At 42.0% G+C, this 23,806-nt stretch overlaps 1 protein-coding gene across 2 annotated transcripts; it reads right to left on the reverse strand.

The window, feature by feature from the left end:
* Positions 1-1,354: 1,354 nt before the first annotated feature.
* TXNL1 (thioredoxin like 1) lies at positions 1,355-22,649 on the reverse strand. Of its 2 annotated transcripts, XM_044431302.1 has the most exons (9): positions 22,416-22,649; positions 16,517-16,613; positions 13,018-13,191; positions 10,662-10,784; positions 10,377-10,446; positions 9,506-9,678; positions 7,497-7,601; positions 3,045-3,085; positions 1,355-1,623 (listed from the first exon to the last, which is right to left on the reverse strand). In XM_044431302.1, the coding sequence occupies exons 1-9, from the start codon at positions 22,511-22,513 to the stop codon at positions 1,617-1,619; spliced, it is 888 nt and encodes a 295-aa protein (XP_044287237.1). In that variant the 5' UTR covers positions 22,514-22,649; the 3' UTR covers positions 1,355-1,616. The 2 variants fall into 2 exon arrangements, with proteins under 2 accessions (XP_044287237.1, XP_044287238.1); XM_044431303.1 differs by lacking the exon at positions 3,045-3,085 and having other exon boundaries at positions 22,416-22,646.
* Positions 22,650-23,806: the final 1,157 nt, after the last annotated feature.

Genomic DNA, 23,806 nt, shown 5'->3' on the forward strand with positions numbered 1-23,806 from the left:
TTATTTACGGGGACCTGTGCCAAGATTTATGGAAGAAGCTTAAATCAAGCAAGGCTAGGCACGCATCCCTCAATGAAGGTAACTATCTGCCTTGAATATTTCTAGAAAGGAAATCTCACAGAGAAAAAGTAATTCCAACTAGGAGGAAAAATGTTTTGGGAAAAAAATCCTCCAAAAAGTCTGCTATCAAAAATATTTGATTGTTAGCTTCCTCTCCCAGAAAGCTCAGATTTGGGAAAGATTAGTAGCGACAGCAAGCAGAAAGGTTTTCAAATTGGCTCTGGATAGGACTAAGCCAGAACTAATCAGCTTCATGTTAGATCTTTTTCTTTGCCATCAAATCAGGTAGTAGATAAATGCTGAGCTTCATTCTGCAACACCAAGTTCCAGAGATGGCTTGCTTTGGATTCATCTAGATTCATGTTTGCTAAGTGCTTATGCACACCCCAGATGAATCTGGGATTGCACTAGGTGCATGAAATACTACCATTAGAGCACTGGGCTCTGAAAATTCAATCACCCACTACAGATACACCACTGAATTTAAGGACCTGACTCTGGTACAGCAAGCAATGAATGATGCTCTCATCCACCACAGCAGTGCTAAGTAAGAGACTCTAATGCCATCAGTGAGAAGCATGATGGACAGCCCCCAACTAAACGATGTAAAGATTGCTACAAACACACGAGGACCAATGCTGTCTTGCACAGGACTTAACTGAAAGTACATAGGCAAGAGGCTACCTTTGAAGCAGACAGCTCTGCCTGCACACCAAACATAGGACACTGCAGCAAAGGAACAGTGCTTATGCAAAACTCAGTAGAGAACATGCTCTCCTGCTCCTTTTCGATGAATGTGCATGGCTCAGGACCACCACCTCAGGGCAATGCAGCCAATGTTAAAGGCGATGAGAATCAGCAACTGGCAGCCCTCTGTCACACCCCATCTCAAGTGCTGCTATCTGCCCCCTACCCCAACTGCCAGCTCCAGTGGAAAACAATGGGCGAGAAGCACCTTTGCCCGTGAGACCTGTCACCGGGCTGTCTGGGGAAGAAGGTAGTTGGGGCTGGCCAGAAACATTGTAGTTCCTTGTTAAAGTGGTCCTCTGTCTAAAGGAGCTGCAGGCCAGGCACCTCTACACATCTAGAGGAGCAAACTGAAATACCAGAAGAAACACTATTCTCTCTTAAAATGTCTCTGTTGCCTAGAACAGACGAAGCCCCTCTGAAGTCAGGTCAAGGAAACAAAGGGAATTTAAACATTTTCATCACTGTGCATATAAATATATATTTGAATTAGGAGGCATGATCTGAGTTTTCACTTTTAAAGTGATACAGTGAACTTTTCACTATGTATATTGGCAAAATTAATGAATTTTATTTACAAATTTATGTTCCAAGATTACAACAGAAAACACTTCAGTGAAATCCCGTATTAACAAAATGCAGTGATTTATTTGTAATGGTATTAAAATGGAACAGACTGACAGTCTCTCTGGCCACAGCCAAGCTATTTCCCAGGCATTGGAGATAATGTGAAGATCTCGTGTTGATTGCAATAAGGCCTTCCAGTTCCAGTATTTCTCTTGTATCTTAGTGGCTCTCTCCTTTCTTGCCTACCACCTAATGGAAGGAAAAAATCACATTAGCACTTAGAGAATAGGCAGACAGAAGGAACGCTTTCACTCAAAGATTACATCGTCTAGAGACTGCAATATATTTTTTCTAGCATGCATTCTAGTAGTGGTGGAAAGCGAAGGGCATCTTGTAAACCTAATTTGGCAAAATGAAAAAGGATTTTAAAAAAAGGGTAAAATGTCAGGATTTGGCCAACAAGGAAGGGTCTTACTCAAATGGTGACTGCAATACAATCAAGTCAAACAGGTTAATGTATCAATGTTGAACTAAATGTCAGGATTGGGGGGAAGGAGAGATCAGAGACCTTACAATGCTTGCGCACCCATATTCAGGCACCTGCACTTAAGCGAACCATACTCAGTGTCCTATTATGGGGTAAAGCTCACAGAAAATCCCATTGCAGAAAGAATGGGCTGTGACATAAACACTATGCAGTGTTGCCATCCGCTTCCCAATATACCCATGAGGTTGCAGAGACTCGAGCTGAAGCCAAACTACCACTCAGAACTCACCCATGGATGGAGGAGGCAACTATTTGAATACTGACTAAACTGGTGATATGATTTTGTGCCAACACAATGAAATTCAGGGTGGCAGAGTGGGACATCAGTGTATGAAGAGTGGCAAGAGTGCTCACCATCTACCGTCGGTTCGCAGACTCAGGGATGCCCCTTCCTGACTGTGCAGGCGGGCAGAGGGATGGGGAGAGGCGTGAGCAAGCTGTGCGGCTTGAGCTCATTCATGCTTAACCAGCCATTTAAAGTTAACTCTGGTTCTATTTCATCAGATGAGGATGAGGGTAAAACATATTCCTGTTCGACTGTTCAATCTATCTTTCCTTTTGTATAGTCAACAGGTTTTCTGCTACCTCTAATTTTGTAGACCCCAGAAAACACACTATAACTTTAACTAAGTAGGTAAAATATTAACAGCCCTCCATTTAATATTAAAATTTTCTGATAATGATAGTATAATTTGATGGTCTGTCTATAATCTGTCATTGCTCTGTATGGCTATTACAACTTACATTTAATGTTATACAGATTCACAATTTAAGAAACAATTCCTACTTCTGTTCAAAAATATGAAAATAAAAGGTAGCCTAGTCTTAAAAGGTAAGTTTGTTCTATACAGTTGCATGCACATATCCACTCCTAAAAGCATCCAGGCCAATGTAGAATTAGGACCTCATATACTGAGTGAATTTTTTAAAATCAAACAAGTTAAGTTTTGATTAAGAATGTTACAAAATGGTAAAACAAAACTGGACAAGGATGTGAGAAATATTTATTCTTGAGTTGTGTTTAAAGCATGGTGCTCCAGTCTGGATTAAGTAATTATACCCACAAATTAGACAATTATGTTAGCAGAGGCAGTGAAACCATCCAAAACAAATCCATCTATACCATTCAGAGGGAGAAATGCTCAAACGGCCCATGTGTATTACCTGAAAAATTAAATATTTTGGCATTGAGATTTGTCAACAGGATTAGAATTACCTGAACGATTCCTACCTTTACAGCAACCATTTTAAAACCATAAGACTAAGAAGATAAAATCAATGGTGCAATGCATGTTTAATCCAGAGTTACAGTACTGGGTTAGATGGCCCGATGACTTATCTTAGTGCAAGGCAGATCCATATATTAATGAAAGATTATTAAAGGGCAGTTCAGTCTTGAAAGGTTTTCAAGGACCTGTAAAAGCTTCACCCATTCTCCCACCCACCACCAAAAAAGAAAAAAAAATCAGGGAAGCTTTAGCAGGCTACCCTGACTGCAGCTGAAAATGCAACCGTTTTCTTCCACTTCCATATTCACCAGTGAGGAGGTAAATAGATTACAGCAATACATAAGTGGGAACACACTGTTGGGTGAAACTTGAAGTATCTATTGGCAGAGTAAAAGCTATACAATGAGTAAAAGAAGAATTTGAAGAGGGTGTATGAAAAACAAAGATGAATCCATGAGCAAAGGATGAGACCAAGGAAAGCTGTCCCAGAAGGTGCAGAGCAGGAAGTGATGACCCCATAAGCAGCAGGAGTGTGGAAAGGAGGCAGGTGCTAGATGAGTAGAGGGAGCGGGGAGAAAGGGGCGGTGCAAGGAAAGGCCATTTAAAAACAAACATCTTCCGCATTTTTATTTCTTTGGGCCAGGGAAATGCTGAAAAATAACAAAAGAGAGTGTTACAACAAAGCAAAGAAAAAAGAAGCCAATGAACGGGGAGGGAGGAACTGTCATGCCACAGAAAAGCTGGAGATGTTTCACATGCGCTTGCACCAAGGATGCACTCAAACCAGATGAAGGGGCAGGAGCTCTACTGCCCCTGCAGGCAACAGTTTTTTGGGCAAATCTATACAGTATACCCCCGGGAAGTCGCGGTTCAGTGTTCGCAGCCTCAGTCTTTAGTGGAATTTTTCTCCGAGCGAGTCCAAGCTGATCTCCTTGCAAGTGAACCGCCGTACGGCAAGGTGCTGGCTTACTCGCAAGGAGATCGTTTCCTCTGAGTTTGGACTCACTCGGAGAAAACAATCTCTGCACGCCCCCGCCCCTGCCTCATCACACGTATGCCTGTCCCCCAGCCCGGCCCTCGCCTCCTGCCGTACCGCCTTGGTGGGCAGCACCCATTGCCGGCACCAAATTCATGATTTTTCACAATTTGCGGGTGCTTTAGGAATGTAACCCCTGTGAATTTCGGGGGACTACTGTATATGGATTGTTAGTTACCCTGGTCTCTTTGCAGAGAGGGATGGTACATGGATAAGAATAAATACAGAAATAAAATATCCTCACATATGATAAAAGTAGGGGTGCAAAAACATAAAATAAAACGGAAGGGTATGTCAAGCCTTAATCTGACATAAGGAAAATGGGCTGCTCTCTGTGCCCGCCCTCACACCTCCCGATCTGAGCCTGCAAAGTTCGAGCAATACATGCAGCAAGCAAAGCATTTCCAAACTTCAGTTAATACTATGGTAGCAAACAAAAATTAAATGCATTTGGATGTGTGTGGGGGCTTACTATTAAATTACACTTTGCATTTAGTTGCCATTCTAATTAATGCAAGAGGGAGAGCCATTAAGATCACCAAAGTGAGTAGCAGGTGAAGGCATGTTGAGGGGCCCAAGGTATGAAGTAGTCCTATCAGCCAGAATTCACTAGGGCCAGCAATGGAGGATCCTTTAGGAGTGGGGGCCACATGATGCCCTTTACCCAGCCCTCTGCAGGCTGTGCAACAGCAAAAAGGAAAGTAGAGAAGCGTTATGAATATGTTATCTATTAAAGTTGCTCCTATCTGAATACACCAAACACTGTTAATACGCCAATACAAGATAAACCATTGTGCCAATTTTGCATTTGCCAAGGACTCAGACCCAGGCTAGGCACAGAATTATGTAAAGCTGTTAAAAGTATTTCCTTTCTTTCCATGTGTACCGTGTAGATAAGCTACTAGTTCTGGAACTCGGGATGCAATCTGGTCCTTGCATGCTCACCACTACACATCTCCAAGGAAGAGATGGACAAGTGGCAGCAGTTTGGCCTCATGGGTTTCTCACCTGTTTGTCATTTTCAAGGTTTTTTCTGACCCTTGTTATGCACCTCAAGATATTAGCGGGATATTAGCCTCCTCCTCCTCCTCCTCCACATCAATTGCTTCAGAGGCTTGCTAATTTGTGCTAGCATCAGCCCAGCATCCTCAGAGCCACAGCTGCCACCTCCAGAGCAGGAGCAAGGGCTCCGTGTCATGCCAGGATCACTCTAGGCAAGCTGCCTCAGCTGCTGCTGCTGCATGCCAAGACTGGCCGATCTGGGGAAGGAATTTTCCATGGAGAACTGTGGGCCACATTTTGCACAGAGAGCATCCTCTTACTGTCATTATCTCCACCCTTTTCCACATACTCTAAATTGTGTGCTTTTTTTAAAGTACCTCTTCAAATATCATAAGAGGCAAAAGTGATTTCAGTATTCTTCCTCCTTTTAGGATAACTTGCAAACTAGCCTAGAGTCCTCATCATTGATTTTATAATACACAATGAAAAGGAGAAGGGAAAAACAGATCTCCCAGAATAAACAAGTTTGTTGATTTTTCTTGCCTCATTTCAAGATGCTAATGCAGTATTAAAGTAAACATAACCACAAATATATTTTCTTTTATTAAAAATGCCTTGTTTCCACAACTTGGCTGATTAACTGGATATAAGGACATTAAGTGATGCAAGATGGATAATTTTGTAGCTATGATGATGATCTCAGACAAAAGGGTTGTACCTTTAATATTTGTGTCACATAGTTTTAGTAGATGCAACTTTTCCTCCTGCATGACAAGCTGCACTTAGTAAAACATATTCTTTCAACACATATATGAAAAATGCAGAATTCATCTCTTCTATTGCATCTGCTCACCCTACTAACTATCCAAATCTCTCATTTGTGGTTGCACTAGGATCTAAAATCTCCTGAATACTCAGTTGTCTTCTTGCTGTTTTTGTCCTGTTTCTGAAAAATGGTTCTAACATGGGACACAAAATATTAACTGGGTAGACAAACGTTTCTGAAGAGGACAATCTGTAATAAAAATCATTCAGAAGTATTTATGCACAAACACTAGCCCAGTTACAGTCTATGACACACAGCAAAATCAACCTTGATCACATAAAACAAATGATCAAGTTTTCCATGGAGCATACATTTCTTCTATTTCTTCAAGAGTTCTGCATAACCTACAAACACACCATGCACATTTTCAACATGTAAATATACTTATGCCAGAAACTGCAAAGGGTTTTTTCTGTCTTATTCAACTTCCAGCTTTTCCTCTAGAAACTTAAGCCTCATCTAGAACCTACCGTAGGCAATGCGTGGCACCCCAGATGTTTTGCCATGAAAGTTTACCACCCTTCATCACTGGCTAGAGCTAACGGGAGTTGTGAGCCAACACTGGTCCCACACTGATGCAATGGTTACCTAGCCAAGTGGTACCCAAATGCCGCTGCCTTATATTACTGCACTCCTCATCACCTATCTAAAAGACAGACTAATTGCTAGATGAGCTTTATTCATCACATCCGTGTATTCACTACATGGGCTAAGAATTTGGACAGTTCTATGCCCCAAGAGTGTCAGGATGGACGTGTGTGTGTGTACACGTGTGCGCACATGCGCGCGCGCACACACACACACACACACACACACACACTTTTTTTAAAGGGAAAGAAATTTCTAGCCTTCATAATTGCTGAGAAAACTTGAAAAAAATGTGTCAAAGGCTGAAAAGCTAGAAGGAAGCCTAAGGGACTGACTTGAAAGACAAGTTTACTCACCATTTCCATTATGTCTCCTAGTTATCTTTCTCGCTTCTTATGCTCCCCCCATTACCATTTGCAAAAATAGTTCAATTTGGAAGAAAAAGAGCAATATTATGCAAGAGGATAGATGTCTTTTATACAGCACACTAGTTGTGTGTGGTTTTTTAAAATATCAACTTGGCCCTGGCTAAAGTGCCACAGAAGTATATGTTAGCCACTACTTTCCAAACAGTTTTTTCCCTCTTATAATACACTCTGAACTTCTGAAGATAAAAACAACCATTTCTGGAAAACTCTGTTTAAGGTATCTTTATAAGCTTTCTAAAGGAATTTTGTGTTCCTCACAGTCCAAATAAATAAAGACAGATGCAACAGACCGAAGAAAATATCTGTCTCTGTGTGGGAAAACAAAACTAATGTATGCAGTGAGAATCTGAAGAATTTAATGCATCTGACCTGCACAAGCTATACAGCTATGGAAAGCAACTCTGCTAATAATGGCACCCCCTTTCAGATTCTGAAAATTTCAATCCAGCCTCAGATTTGAACTTACCCGCTTAAAGTCATTCATGTTTGTTGCTTGGACAGGTGTTCCAATAAAAGTGAAATATGCAATTCTTGTTGTTTCTTCATCACCTTGATTGGACTGGACAAATAACTGAAACAGAAAAAACCAGCACTGAGTTATATGATCTAGAGCCAACAGTTCATGAAGTAGCTAGTTTCTTCGAAGTTTTGAGAAAAACAAAGATAAGCCAGCCTATGCTGAGCAGTCTACTTGAAAATGCCCCTTTAGAATTGCTATGGGAAAATATTTTTGAAATAAATGGCAGGACACCTGTCTGTTGTAGGCGTTGAACCTGGTGCTTGAGGGATGCCAGCTAGCAGGTCACCACCACCAAGCTTGGGCTCAAGGAAAGAACTGCCCCAGCATTGCGCAAATCCGCTTATCTTAGTAAGGTACTCAGGAAAAACACTCTTCTCATCTAAGCGCTCCTTTGCATTGAGGTTTGGAGAAGGAAATGCATGAGAAGAAGCCTTACCTTTTCCAAACAGCAGTACAAATGAAAAAAAAAAGTCAGTCTCCCAGTCTCTTACGTCATTCCAGAGAAGCTGGAAAGGAATGAGGGGCTGATGGAAAGCACAAACTGATATAGTTGCGCAGCCAAAATAACAAACAGGTAACAGAGCAACAAACAGAACTGGAAACCTCTCTACAAGCAACAGGTGAGACAAGGTTTCATGATACTGCCAAAATCTTATAAATACTACCAGGTCAGACAATACCATTCAATCCAGTCTTGCTTATTGCTTGTAGTCTAATAAACAAACAGGAATAGCAAAGGGACTCTGTTGCTCCTTGTAACAATCTTATTTTGCCTGCCCAAATACATCTTCACTTTGCCCTTCTCCCACAAAGTTGACAAAAGCTGAATTTGTCAAGACTGCCTGCCTGAGGCTCACAGGTCACTTCTAAGAGTGGCACAAGTTATGCCTGGACTCAGGAGCTTTTTTTTTTTTTTTTGCTTTTGGCTAGCAGGAGTGCCTTTCCTTTTCCATTTAATAAGTGGAAACTGCTGAAGTATGGGAAAGAGATAACAGAACAGATGCCATTTTGCTCCAAAAATCTGAGTGTCTTTCAGGTCTCTCGCAACGGCAAGTTTTCAAACCAGGCTGAAATGGCTAGAAGGCACAGTATTTTATTTTTTCCTCTAAAATTCCACTTAATATTTTTCTTCTTTCCTTTTTACAATCCAATGCGTGCACACATCCATGATCAGTTGTCAGAGGACAACAGAGCAAGTGCAGCTGCTTTCTTTCTGGTCTGGAAAGCAGGTGGTGGGTTGGAGGACCTAATCAAGTTTCAAGTGGGGCTGCAGGATGACTGCAAAAGCAGGGATGCACAGGCAAGGAAGCCAGTATGAGCTTTGAAATTGCCTACTCAGTCCATTACAAAGCAAATTTTCCCTTTCCTTTTTCTTTTGGAGTGAGGCGGCACAGAATCTTGTTGACAGGGAGATATTTGAAAGGAATGTATTCTCAGGATGGGAGTGGAGAGTTCTAGGAGAATAAGTGTGGTGGGGAGGGAAATAGATGAGTGCAAGGGGAAAGAGGAAAGAGGGAAAGAAATTGACCAAGCAGCACCAGAAGGAAAGAGTGAGGATGGTGCCGGCAGCCCCAGTGTCCCCGCATCCAATCTGTAGTATTACCAGAAATGAGAGGGAGAGAAAATAAAAGAAAAACATTGTCAGCACCATTCGACAGCCACTTCCCAAAAGCCTGCTCTGGATTTTTCCTGCAGACTAATTCAGCTGCTGTGATGCACCCCCATTCCTGAGCGCTCTTGCCATCATGTGGGCTTGCTGAAAGCGGTCTAAAGTTCAAGAATATGCAAGGATTCAGTGAAGAGCAGAACCTCTGAGAAACAATTGAACTCTGCCAATTACAATGGGAGAGGCAAAGATTCCTGATGCTACATGTTGAAGATCTCCTTGGGAGTCAGTCCTCTGAACAGTTACATTATTACATCAATCAGAATGGAGTTCAAGGCTATGTACTCACAGTTACACTGTTCACATTCTGAAACTTTACATAGCGAAGTGGGATAATACTGTCTTCTTTAATATCATCTGGCGTTAATTCCAGAGCCTGAGTGGGTTCACTTCTTTCTGCTTCTTCAAAATCCATTGATCGAGGGAGGTTGATAAACATTTTTACATACTTTGGACCTTGACCTGTGATGAAAGAGCATTTATATAAACCTGGAATGTATTTTGAATGTTCTCCTGGGTAAAACGATTCTACAGAATCAAAAAATGGAGACCGATGCATCATTAAGTCCGATCCCCTCAACCAAGAAAAGCATCTGCTATCTAGAAACAAGTGCCTACAGGAGCCATGGCTACGAATAATACAATTACATTTTTACATATTACATATTTATATTTTAAAACAGGTGGGGAACGTTTCTTCATCTTGATGGCTAAATTTCAATCTGGGGAAGGTATCAGGGGTCACGTTTCATCAGTTGGCAGCCCAAATGCAAAGTGAACAGGGCGAATATGTGACCATTATTAAGTTTAAACCTATTCTGAGACAGGGCAAACTGTCCGTGCCTCTGCTTAAAAGTAAGTAGTACTGAATCATTCAACAGAACTTTCAAACAGCAAAAAGGCCCACTTTCTCCCTGTGCAGCAAGGAAAAACTATTTCTGATCAGCTGCTGATTGGAAGTAAACACTTTTCTCTAGTGGGAAGAAACTAGAGAAGAACACATGGGAACCCCCACCCGCAATGGACTATATCCAGCTTATGGGTCCCTCATCCCTGTTTTAAAACTCTGAAAAACACAGAGAGCAGAGCCATACAGATGGAGCATCGGCAGTGACTGCATATAAGTGGCTTCTCCCAAAGGAAGACCCCAGTTTACTCACCATTATCAGGCCCCTGAAATTTCATAGAATAAAGCTTGACAGGCTGATTAAAAGCAACAGTAATAAGCAGCTGTGGAAGAAGCAAAAAACAAAAAAAAAATCTATAAGTGGAAACTCCAATGAATTGAGAAACACCATTATTGCAATTCTTTCCCAGAGGGTCACAGCCAGTTTAGATCTAGGGAAGCTTTCTTACTCACACACACACACGAGGATCATTCTAGTCAAAATACTATCTTTGTTCTTTAACAGTAAAGTTGTAATATTCTTTGGAAGTTAAAATACCTGCTCATCACAGTCTGATTCCAGGTAGGTAGAGTCTTTACGTAAACAGTTATCAAACCCGTGTTCATCGCTTTCGTTAAGGCATTCACAGCCAGCTTTATTAACAAATGGCATCAAATCCATCTGGAAGGAAAGGCAGTTGCATTGATTACCTGTCAGGGCTTCACATGTGTAACAGCAGAATACGGATGCAGAATAATATAGAGAACACTCATCATAGGGAGGGAATACATATGTTGATTCTACTGATACTTTCCAAAAAAGCCCATACTATATATACCGGAATACACCAAGCATGCTTCTGCTTGCCTTAAAGTATTACAAAGTTCCACGTCTCTCTACCACCTAAGATGGGGGTCTCAAACTCAGCTTACCTGGGGGCCGCTGGAAGTAGAGGCTGGGTGAGGCTGGGCCGCATCAAGTATTCCACCACCGCAGTGGTGGTGGGCCGCTCATCCCGTGGCCGGCCCGGGCGCCACCGGCGCTTTGAAGGCCGCAGGGCCCCTCCCCTGTGCCCCGCACGTCCCGGCAACTGGCCCGTGGACAGCAAGTTTGAGACCCCTGACCTAATATAACACATTCAGCTTCACACCTTTGTGAGCAATGCACAGATTCAAGTTTTTCCTCTTCCCTCCCTATCCTGGGTTCCTTCTCCATTTTCTCTTAGAGGGAAATCCAGTATTCTGGAGGCAGAAATCTGCTCATGGAACAGGATTTGCTCCAGTGCTTCTCCTTCTAGAGTTCTGTTCCAAACTGTTTCAGAGGGTTCATCAAACCTTTGGAGAATATTTTGATGTTGTCCAAAGGGATGGGGGAAATACCCTCTCCCAATTTTGCTAACAGAATCAATTTTATTGTGGATACATTCCTATTGCTATGCTTATTTTAAAGCTGCAAAGTGCCTCAAGTGTTTTGGTGGGAAGAATACACATAAATGCAGTAAATAAAAGCAAAGAATAAAACAGACATATGAACACAAGCGGGGAAATCTATTCACCTAAATTTGAAAAGGTAGCCCACCTATAATTCTGTAACTCTACATTTGTATTATTCAAGACAATTTTAAAAGTTTTAGAACCAAGTCCTGGGTAAACAGCAGAATTGGTTGCCTCTTCTGTAGGAAAGGCTATACTGCACATTTAACAATTAGCATAACTATTTTCAGGTCACACTAGAAGCAGTATGTACAATGATACAGACAATATTGGTAAATTTGAACTGCTGCAAACTTAAGTGGCCCATATTCATTGGGTTATTTATATAAGAAAGACTCATCTGACTAGGCAAACTGAGTTGTATTTGCATTACAAGGTTTGTGACTGTGTCCCTGGCTGTGAAGGTAAAGTATTTAACATCTGAAAAGAAATGTGCTTTTGCATTTAACATAATTCTGCATTTCTGCAAACAGAAATGAAGATAATAGCTCAAGTTGAACATTTTATCATATTAAGAAGAGAATCAGGATGGCAGAAAAGAGTATCAAGGGGCAGAATCAGTCAGAAACAATTTTCCTCCTGGACTTGTCACAGAAAGATAAAGGATGCACTGCTCAGGGCTGCTGCCCTGCAGAGATTTTCCCAAAGGACTGTGTTCCCAATTCACAAACACTTGAGAAAACAAGAAACAAAACCGGGGAGCAAGGAAAGGGAAGCAAATTAGCCTTTTCCCTCTAAGTAACTCTGCTGTATTCATTTTAGAGAAGTTCATTCTTTTTTGTATACAAAAGAAAGAAAACACACATACAGCCTAGAAGCTACCAGTAAGCAATGCTGTTTTACAAATGCAGTGTTGAATTTAGGCTGGGTTGATCCATGAATTTATTCTGCACCACTGGACAAGCAGTATCTCTCAACCCAAATTACACTTCCGCAAAATTCAAAGAATGTGAACATAAGGGGTAATTTTTTGTGCTCAGTGGCATCTGAACTTAGCACTCTTGGTAGTTCAGAGAAAAACACATAGTGCTAGTTCATGAAACGCAACCATGGAACAAACTAACGCAGAAACAAGCAGTCCAGATGCAGCTCACTTCATTGCTCATTTTTGGCTCCAACTACCCATATTTTCACCAACTCATGGACAGCCATTACATGTGAACTTCGCTTTTATATCTCTGTTTCAAGTACAGCTTCATATGCAGCCTCAGAGGCTGTTTTAAAAAGTTCCTAACTTTCTGGGGGAGTTTTTTGAGGAGCAAGAGGGAAAGATGAACCTCAGAAGCTTGACAAGCATGGGACGGGGTTCCTGCACATGTAGAGATGCCCTGTTCTGATCTCTGGGATCCCGCTTTGAGAACAAACAGCAATCTTCTGTAAGTAAAAGCTAATAGTATAATGGTCAAATAAAAAGTGCATACATATCCTTTTGGAATATCAGTATCCTCATTATTTCCAGGATCATTTTCTAGATGTTGCTTGATTTTTTCTTCTAATCCCACAGCGTCAGCGCCTTGGTACTGGTCAATTCGCACTTTGTTCCGGAAGAAAAGAAATGTTGGTGTTGCTGATATATTATTGGTTGCGGCTGTTCCCTGGCATTCAGAAGTCAATAATTAGCATTGTTTAGCAAGATTTTAATATTTTCAACATAAGCAACAGATGACTCATCCAGAGGAACTGCCATAAACACTACAAACTGCAGTATGCTTGCTTGCATTTAAATGAGGAGCTTAAAAGTTCACTGGGAAATAGCCTGGAACAAAAACCTTCCAATAGAGAAGAATGTCTGCATAGTGACCATAAACTCATTTGGCCATTTAAGGTAGAAGTAACAGTAAATGAGGCAATGGCAGGTTCTACAACAATGTTATAGACACTGGCTCAATTCAGGTATCATTCCAAAAATAATAAAGGAAACATCATTTTGTTAACTATGGTTTGGCAAATGATGATCACTGTTTCATTTGTAGAGGCTGCTATGTCATGAAGATGAGGGTGAATTTACAAACTCAACAACAGAAAAGCTAAAGTGGAAAAGCAACTCTAAACCATGATTTGGTGTCTCATCTGAATTAAGGTGCTGCATTTATAATGACATTTTTAACTTAAGTAATTGGTATCCCTTAACCATAGTTTATTAAGCCAAAAGTGCGTGTTGTAAATTGCCCAGACAGCTTTGGCTATTGGGCACTATGGCAGTGAAATGAAAAAATATTTTAAAATATCAAAAATGTGTGCACATGCATCTCTTCCTCTGCCTGTGCCTGCCTTTTATTCTGATTTCCTGTTACATTCAAACTGGGAAAGCGGCTAAAGCTCTGACTACTATCCATAACATGAAACCTGGTTAAAAACCGTAAAAGAGGCAATGAAGCTTATGCACACATCAAAAAACAAGGGGCACATGTTCATGCTTCATAAACTATGAGTTGTTATGCTAAGATTGTGTATGACCCTATCAGCTATTTGGAGTGGAGCTTTTTTTTAGAGATTTGTGAAAGCTTGATAGTGGAATTCACAGATCTACTGTAGAAAGGAATTGTCCATAGGTAAAACAGGGTGAAAAGCACTCTGTATGTTGTATATTTTTTTTCTCCACAAATTGAAGTGTATTATGATCTTGGTTCTGCTTTTCCATACCTCTTTAGATATGGCAAAATCCCTATATATAATCTCAACTTACACATAAGACAAGTAGATTTAAACTAGTAAATATACTCAAGAAAGGACAATGAGGGCCTGCTTTATCCTGAATCATTATGGAAAGAGCAACATGCTATTACAAGGTGCAGTGTCCAGTGTTGCCTTCCACAAGAGGAACCCACCACTATCTGTGCTCTACGAGTGGCCAGCCCTGCTGATTTCATGGAGTGGCCCAATTCCAGAAGCAAGCATTTCTACTCATTGCTGATTGCCCTTGGAAGTCTTTAATTTTCATTGCACAAGAAGTTATTAAGCTGACCACCTGCAGGTGCAGATACTGCCCCATATCCCTCATATTCCCAACTTCTGCTTCTAAGTTTCTTCACACTTGCTGTAAAGCCAACACACCATCTGAAACTAAACTGCTTTAAAATGGTTGTTTTATGTTTAAACCCTACTGAGAATAAGGATAAGACAGCTCTTGCTCAATACCCAAGTTACCATTAGTTCTTAAGAGGGACTGCATAGCAGCTCTTTAAAGGTTTAAATTTAATAATGTAAGCCTTATGGTACAACTAGCATAGTTAAATGTTAACTATATCTCTGCATAATTAAAAGATCTTTTATTGGATGAATTTAATGAGTCTATCAGGCAATACTACCAAGCCTGTTATAAGGATCTAAAACTCCACATTATACAATATTAGAAAAACAGTTTGGTATCGCACATTACTTGGCACCAGGTCAGCAGCAAAGAAGCAGTTTCGCTACCAACAAGCAGGAAAGCAGACCTGGCAGCTCCGAGATGGAATGGGGCTGCAGAGGATGGAAATGAAACCACTCTAACCCAGCTGAATTGATCATGACTATCTGCATACTATAACCATACAACATGGCAGAGTAGGCAGTGCATGGAGCTACTAGCTAGTTACTGCTAGGCTATCAAAATGCAGCTTCAGCAGGACCCTTGAATCACTATTACATAACATTAATATCCCTTTACTATTATGCAATGTTCACATTCCATTCTTCTACTAGTAAGTACACAGTACAGGAAAACAAAACATTACATAAAAACATAAAGTATTAAAAACACAGAATTAAAGAACAATGAAAAGCTGCAGTTAGTTGTTAAGAACAGCAGGAGAACAGTTACTGGCTTTATTTGGATGTCAAGCTTATAGAGACAAGAATGAGGCTCTCTGAGCTGAGGGCTGATGCATACACTGCTTCATCCAGGACAGACATGACAAATTTGAAAGCTTTCATTTCACTACTAGTTTAGATTAACTGCAGTTTCTTATGTCTCCCAAACTGGAATAACTATGGTTAATCTTAAATATGGTTCATTTGAACCTACTGCAATCTATGGTTGCAGTATGCAGTAGGTATATAAACCATGGTTATGAAGTTGACTTAATATTAACATTAAACACAGTTTAGTGTTTGGATGACACACTGAACTGTGAATAATAGAAAACAGAGAAGAAAGCTTTCAGATTCTTTCTTGTTTCTGTGCTGGAGAACAACTTAGGAAGGCAAGGAAGCATGAAAATGAGACTCATTGCATTTTATTCGCATCACACTAAGTAAAAAGCTCAGAGTAACATTTGAAGATAGTCATTAAAAGTCTGTTTGACTAAGCCCTTTCCAATTTCTGTCTGAAAGCAGAGAACAACATCACCTCACTGCTAACAAGAACAAACATATGAAAAAGAGGCAGAAGCGACTTAATTATTTTTATGCATCTATGGAGACCTGAGTGGCAATTCAGGGCAATTATTTTGCCTTCCTGGGTTAAACTCCAGAAAAGCCATATTAGGAGTTTTCCTTTTCTGAATGAATTAGAAAAAGAAATTGACATTTGGTTTTGAATAGTTTCCCTGACCATTCCGGACACCAAAATGGGGGAAAAAACAAAACCAAGCCAAACAAGAGGTCTAGTACTCTTTTAAAAATGTTATTTAAAGTTTATAAACATATTTTAATTTTATTTTCATTCTCAAGCCACATTCCCTGCATCAGCAATTCCAAGAGGTGAATAGATTCCATACTGCAAGGAAGAATAACTAGGCCCAGTGGTCTGATGGGGTTTAATCTTGGTTTTTAGTGGCAACCCTATAGCTTAATCATCCTCACTGTGCGAAACAGCCTTCCAAGCAAATGCCTATCACATCAGGGAAAACATTGAAAGCTACTTCTTCTGATACATGTCTCAGTTCCAGCTGATTCCTGTTTCCAATACAGTCATCTACATCCACAAAGAAAACTCACCTGGCACTGATGTACATCAACTTCCAAAAAAGTGGCTTGTGGATATTTATTGCTCAGAGCATTGAAAGCTGGAGCTATCCTTAAACATGGGCCGCATCTGTCCAGAAAAAAAGAAAATATCTGCATAAATGCCACCATTTATCACTCAAGTAGTTACAGCCACCTTTGAGATTTACTTTATAATGCAGGCTGGTACTAGGCACGATGGAGATTTTATGGCTAGCACTGAAAGCAACAGCCCCATACCACCATCTCTTCCTCTTCATTCCACATACTATGCTAAAATGATGTAGCATCATCAAGCTCTGTTAAAGAAACGTGGAATATAAAATAAATAATCACCATGTTGCTAGTTTTCCTTCCTGTCTAGTTTACCTGTGGGCAGATAAGCTCACAATGTCATAAGACCACATCAAGGTTTTGGCTGGCTACATGTTAAGGAGGAGGAGAAGCAGCCCTGCTGCTTTTGTCTACAGCCAGTCCGTGATCCCCATAATATCTCAGTTCAGCCTAAAGAGGTACCTAACCATGCTCTACCTGACTATGTAACTGTCTCTCAGCAAGATGCACAATGAAGCATACCGCTGGCCTCTGAAACGTGAATCAATTTCTACTCAATTGGAATCCCACAGTGATGTCTCCCTTTTCTTAGCACACCATGTTTTTATTTCTAGAAACTTAGAATCCCAGGTGTGCCCTGGAATAGTAAGCAACCAGAAAGCCATTGGGATACTCCCCAGGCTCCAAATGAACAGTATCTAACTTTCGGATGATGTAACATTCTTTGCTTATTATAATGCACTATTCAGCAGAGAGTACAAGGGAACACCTTTGCCTCTCTCCCACTCCCTCTCTCCCTAACATGCATTTCTAGTCAATTTTACACACGCATTCAACTAATCCTATATTCTCTGTACTGTAGTGCCCATATTTCTACTCACACTTTCCCAGTCAGGTATGGACATATTTTGGTCGGCTTTTATTAGCAAATGGCAGCAAACCCCTCCCTCCTCTCCTCTGTGTCACCTCTTTTTGCAGAGGAAGGGCTCATCTCTTATCTTGTGCTGAGCTTCAGAGAAAGGCAGAAGCGGCAGAACTGACTTGTATTACTTGTACCCTAAGCCAAAGAACAGGGCAGATTTCCCACCCCAAAGTCCTTCACACAATTCCAAGAGCTACTTCACTCTTCAGAATGCTTGCAGAAGTACGTATCTGCTAGCCAGAATGGCCTTGTCAAAAAGAGCAAAATTCTTTCTTCTGCTGCTGACTGGAAGTAAAAATATAGCATAATAATGTCCATCAACATCAGTAAAGGTGAAAGCAGTACACTGACATCAGGAACAATCCCAAACAAAGATCCAAACAACCACCACCCACAGGAAAGTTACATGAGAGTAGAATGAGATGGTCATAAACTGTCTATCAAAATGATTGGGAGGGAGAAGAGAATTTTGTGGAAAACCTACAAGTTTTTCTCCTCAGTAATTAGAACTATCACTTCTTGTTGCCCTCCCCAGCTTTCATCTCTCAGCTTTCACTTTGATGATCTGTCTGTCCTAGGACACAGCATACTTAAATGCCACAAATATTTTGTTCTACTTTGGCTTTTCTATTTGGTTACAAGTAGCTCCTAAGAGCCTGTGTTGAAAGCTGAATTACGGCAAAGTCAGGAAAATACCACTACACTTAAGCCATTCACTTATCACTACTCGTAGCTCTGTAGTTCAGAACCAGCAATTTTCACTATATAACTGTTTCTTTACCAGTGATGTCCTGTCACTTTTTGTGGTAAAAGTAAATTAAGAATGGTTTCTTAAAATACTCAGTGGACAAGTTAACATGACAAAACAAGCAACAGCAGTTTCTTGTGCAGGGTAGTCTGCTGGGTCATCCAAACCCTGTTGTGGCATGTCAGCATGGCATGCTTGGGTTTTAGAAACCACATCAAGAAATATTGATCTATTCTATGGTTTCCATGCTTTACCATGTTTTTTCTGGTTGTCTTAACATTGTGGTTGCCATGGGCCTGGTATGCAACCACCACAGAACTCCTGGAAAAAGTGGCAGCTGCTCCAGCCATCCAGTGAAGAATTGAATTTCAGGTATGGTGGCTGATGGGATATGTGCCAACAGCAAGAGGATAGCGCAAGGAGGGTGGAAACCATGCTAGCACAGAAACTACTCGATTGTCAGTCAGGCACAATAAGGCAATAACCAAATCAAACTCACACACCTTGGAAATTGAATGATACTGTAGCAACATTATTACTAGATTAGCTTTATTCATTCCTGCAGCCACAACTGAACAGGCCGAAGGAATAGTGAAAAACAGGACAGCGAATTTCAACTGAGGGCCGGTCACCTGGCAAGCCTAGAAAGAGCAAATTCAGCCTTCTTCACCTTGAAACCCTCTAGATCCCTAAACGTTGTCCATGCTGATTGGGGTTGATGGAAACTGTAAACTGCAAAATTGACAAGAAGCCAAGATGGGAAAGGCTGAGCTAGCCATTTGACTAGTCAAACAACTGTCAAGTATTTGAATGAAGGTAACAATGTCAGATCAATGAAATTGAATATTAAAGTATTAAATGTAGTTAACAAAGTTATGTGAGTATCAAGGGTCAGTGAAATTCAAGGGGTCAAAACAGCTCAAGGCCTTCCATAACAAATTTTGCTATTTGTTGCTGTTAGTTGCAAAGTTGTGTCCAACCCATCACAACTCCATGGACAACATTCCTTCAGGCCTTCCTGTCCTCCACCATCCCCCGGAGTCCACCCAAGCTCACACCAACTGCTTCAGTGACTCCATCCAGCCACCTCATCCTCTGCCGTCCTCTTCTTCTTTTGCCATCTATTGTTCCCAGCATTAGGTTCTTCTCCAGGGAGTCCTTCCTTCTCATTAGGTGGCTAAAGTATTTGAGTTTCATCTTCAGGATCTGGCCTTCTAAAGAGCAGTCAGGGTTGATCTCCTCTAGCACTGACCGGTTTGATCACCTTGCATTCCAAGGGACTTGCAGGAGTCTCCTCCAGCACCACAATTCAAAGGCCTTAATCCTTCGGTGCTCAGCCTTCCTTATGGTCCAGCTTTCACAGCCATACATTGCAACTGGGAAAACCATAGCCTTGACTATACGCACTTTTGTTGGCAGGGTGATGTCTCTGCTTTTTAGTATGCTGTCTAGATTTGCCATAGCTTTCCTGCCCAGGAGCAAGCGTCTTTTAATTTCTTGGTTGCAGTTCCTGTCTGCGGTGATCTTGGAGCCCAGAAAAATAAAATCTGTCACTACCTCCATTTCTTCCTCATCTATTTGCCAGGAACTGAGAGGACCAGATGTCATAATCTTAGTTTTCTTAATGTTGAGTTTCAAGCCAACTTTTGCGCTCTCCTCCTTCACCCGCATCAAGAGGCTCTTTAGTTCCTCTTCACTTTCTGCCATTAGAGTGGTATCATCTGCATATCTGAGGTTGTTGATATTTCTCCCAGCAATCTTAATTCCAACTGGTGATTCATCTAGCCCCGCCTTTCTCATATAAGTGAAATAGGCAGGGCAACAGTATACAGCCTTGCCAAACTCCTTTCTCAATTATGAACCAATCGGTGGTTCTGTGTCCAGTTCTCACTGTTGCATTGCTAACTATAACACAAAGAAAATAACCCCCCGCCAAAATAATATATATAAGGGTTGATTATGGCAGAAACTGCAAAGTGCTGCTTAGACATTAAGTGGGGTAGTTGTCTCTGGTAGTGACATGGGTAAGGGCGTCAAGGGGCTTTTTATTACATTTGCCAAATGGCATATTCACTACTTCCCATGACAGGATCCATTTCCCAGATTCACTGTAGGTTCAAAAACCCACAGAACAAGGCACGGGTTGTCAAGTAGTATATTGCCTAAAGGAAGCCACCCTGTGCTAATGACCCAGTTTTACATGACACAGACAACACCTTGTGGCTAATTACCAATGATGGATTGCCATGTTGCATGAACCCAGTTACTGAGTTAGGAACGTAGGAAGTTGCCTTATACTGAGTTGGACCATCTAGCCCAGTGTTGTCTACATGGACTGGCAGCAGCTCTTCAAGGTTCAGGCAGTGAGTTTTCTAGCCCTTTATGGAGATGCTAGATCTGGTGCCTTCTGTACATTGCAAAGACTCTTAACCTTGAGTTACTGCCCACCTCACCAGCATACAAAGGTAAGAACTCTGTGATATCAGGTCAGGGCCCCACCTAAGTCATGTTTCTCACCATAGCAAATTAAATTTCAATTGGTTACATTCACATTCCAGCTTTCTTCCATGGTGTTCTAGGCAGTTCTGCCATTCTAGCCCATGGTGGCCCACAAATGGGGCCCCCTTCCACACTGTTTGTCTCAGCACTTAGTTTTCAGAGATGCCCTGCATCTGAATACAAAATCCCACTGAGAGTTATTGTAGTCAGAGTTATTGTATTGTAGATCTCTTCTCCTCTGTGAATTCCTGCAAACAATTGATTCTTAACTGCAAAGTCATGTCCTCTTTACTGATGACCTGTAAGCAGTCACCCCTATTTGTGATAAAAAGTGCACTGCAGCTTGTCTAAACTGACTGTTAATTTAATTTCCAAAGGGAAGTCCAGAATAGCCTGCTGTTAAACAGAAAAAGAAGGAATGGAAAAGAAACACCATGATAACAAAAAATCTTGGAGCAGCTTTAAAAACACATGGACTCTAACTGATACAGTCTAAGTAAGTGCATGTTAGAATGTGTAGCACCACAAGCTCTTCACTGCTTCAGTTTCATTACTGGGGTAGAAGTGATGCCAGGCCATAAAGAAAACGGATACTGTACCACTTTCTATTTTACAAAAACTATAAAATATAAAATGTTTCTCTTATTTACAGAGGGTAAGAAAGTGCTCCTTAAATCCACTCTGTCCAGATCATTCATAACACCTAAGCCTCTGTCACAGTCCTTCCCAACCTGGTTTGCTCCAGATATTTTGAACTACAACTCCCAGGATTCCTGAACACTAATGAGACCGTCCAGGGACTATTTTGTAGTTGAAGGTATACAAAAGTTTTAAATAAACAAATAAACCATGCTAGCTTGGACAGATGGAAGCTGGAGGTCACCATGATGGGGGAAGAGCATTTTCATCATTCCCTTCCTGTTGCCTTCTACCTTCTTACCCTGAAACAATTCCACCTTCAATTCAGTAAGAACTACATCTGCGGGGACATGTGGATGTCAAAACTAATGAAAATATGAATAATTAAAACACATACATGCTGCAATGTTTAGAATGGTGCATGGGGACTCAGGAAATCTGGATTCAAGTCCCTACTTGGCTATGGCACTCAGAGGGTGACTTTATGCCAGTCACCATCTCAGTTTGTCCTACTTCACAGGATTTTTGTCATAATAAAGCGGAGAAATAAGAACTATGTTCTAGGCTCCTTGAAAAAAGGGGGGGGGGAAGCAGGATATAAACAGAACAATTAATAAGCCCACCCAGATGATGGAAATGTTGAGAGCTACACTGCAGAGCAGTAGCAGCTGGGAGTGCTGGGCTGATCTAAGTTCAAGTCCCCATTGGGAGATTTCGGGCCAGTCACGGACTCCGCGTCTAGCCTACCTCACAGGGTCGTTGTGAGGATACAATGAAAAGGAGGAGGGGGCCATGTAAGGCGGAAAATAAATGCAACCAACTAACCAACCAAACAAAAGGTTAGAGAAACCCCCCAGCCCACCCTCCAACGCTTTGACAGGGCGGGGCAAAAAGGGACGGTTCCCAGCACGGCCGTGTTCGTGGGAGGCCCCCGAGGAGGCGGCTCCCGGGCGGGGCGGCGGCGGCGGCCCCGGAGGCCTCCCGAGGGAAGCAGGCCCGGCCGTGCCCCCTCCCCACGGCGCCCCACTCACCCCCGCATGGTGAACTTGGCCACGACCAGCCGGGAACCCGCAGCGCTCAGCTCGCTCTGGAACTCCGCGTCGTTGGCGATCACCTTCACCCCGACCATCGCGGCGGCGGCGGGAGAGCGGCAAGACAAAGCACCGGCGGCGGCGGCGGAAGAAGCGGCGCCTCGTCGCCCGGTAAGTGCACCGTCACCGCGGGAAGATGGAGTGGGGGCGGGGGGGAGAGAGAGGCAGTGAGAGACAGAGAGAGACGGGCCCAGCATGCACCGCAGCAACCCTCGCGCAGGCGCAGAAGCCTCTGCCTGCCTCCGCTCCTCTCTTCTAGCGGAGGCCCTCGCCCCGAGAATGATTAGCGTTCATCTATAGAGATAGTAAATAAGGGCGCAACTCCGACTTCCGGCAAAAAAAAAAACCCGACTTGGAAAGGAAAGCCACACACTGGCTACTGTCTTTCTATGAGGAGTTCTAACCCGTCCTCTTGTTCTCTTCATGGGGTTGGAAGTGGAGAAGGAGAAATCCAGTATGGTTTTAGACAGGAAAGGTTGATGAGAACTAAGAGACCACAGTGTCTTACTACTTTACCTATCTCTATAGTCTTATCGGCTGAGTTTGTGGGCGCCATATTGCTAAAGGGCACGAAAGAGAAAGCTTTAGGAAATGTTGCGACTTTGCCATCTTGGTTTTGGGCAAACAGGAATGGTTAGGGGGAGTGCCTTCTAATACCTTTCGCAGTGGAAGTTATCGTTATCGGGCTTAGGCAACCATCTTAGTTATGGGTTGTGGGAAGCTTGGAAGCCTTGGCGCTCATCTTAGTGTGGGGCATATCAATCCTTGACGGTCATCCACCTCATCTTCCATTCTTTTACTACCCATTTTAGGGCGATGATCCAAACTCATGTCTTAAGACAGCGTGCAGACATGTTAAATTCCTTTTCAACTTTTTTTTTCTAAAATACAGACTCATTGAGTTCAGTTCTGTTTATTCCCACGGAAAGCCGAATAGGGGTGTAGTTCTTATTTCAGTTTTGCTGAAAATAGTTGCTTCTGGGACTTGACCCATTAATTTCAGTGGGATTTAAGGCCAACTTTCTTGGGAACCAGGGATTAACATTTGTAAACCTCCCAGAGAACTTTTAGGTTATGAGGTGGCATTGAAATGGAATGAATGAATGAATGAATGAATGTGTGCAGGTTACTGAAGATGAATAAATTCCTGGTTGTGGAGAGCAGTTTTCTCTTTCACCCTCATAGACAAAATCAGGTAGCCTTTCCCCAGCTGGGTACCCAAAAGAGGTGTTGAACTGCAGTGCCCATCATCCCCAGCCAGCAAGCCTGTCAACTGGGGGTGATGGGAGTTGCAGTTCAACCCATCTGGAGGGCAACAGACTGGGTAAGGC

Source organism: Varanus komodoensis, unplaced genomic scaffold, assembly GCF_004798865.1.
Source record: "Varanus komodoensis strain SLA01 unplaced genomic scaffold, ASM479886v1 scaffold22, whole genome shotgun sequence".
NCBI classification, from domain to species: domain Eukaryota; kingdom Metazoa; phylum Chordata; class Lepidosauria; order Squamata; family Varanidae; genus Varanus; species Varanus komodoensis.

What these genes read in the sequence shown, in the direction of transcription:
- TXNL1 (XM_044431302.1), bottom strand. Translation starts at nt 22,513, where the DNA reads ATGGTCGGGGTGAAGGTGATCGCCAACGACGCGGAGTTCCAGAGCGAG. An exon ending in ATTTCAGGGGCCTGATAATG is followed by an intron (nt 9,679 to 10,376) that starts GTGAGTAAACTG and finishes CTTTCATCACAG; the next exon opens with GTCAAGGTCCAAAGTATGTA. An exon ending in AGAATGTGAACAGTGTAACT is followed by an intron (nt 7,602 to 9,505) that starts GTGAGTACATAG and finishes TTTCTGTTTCAG; the next exon opens with TTATTTGTCCAGTCCAATCA.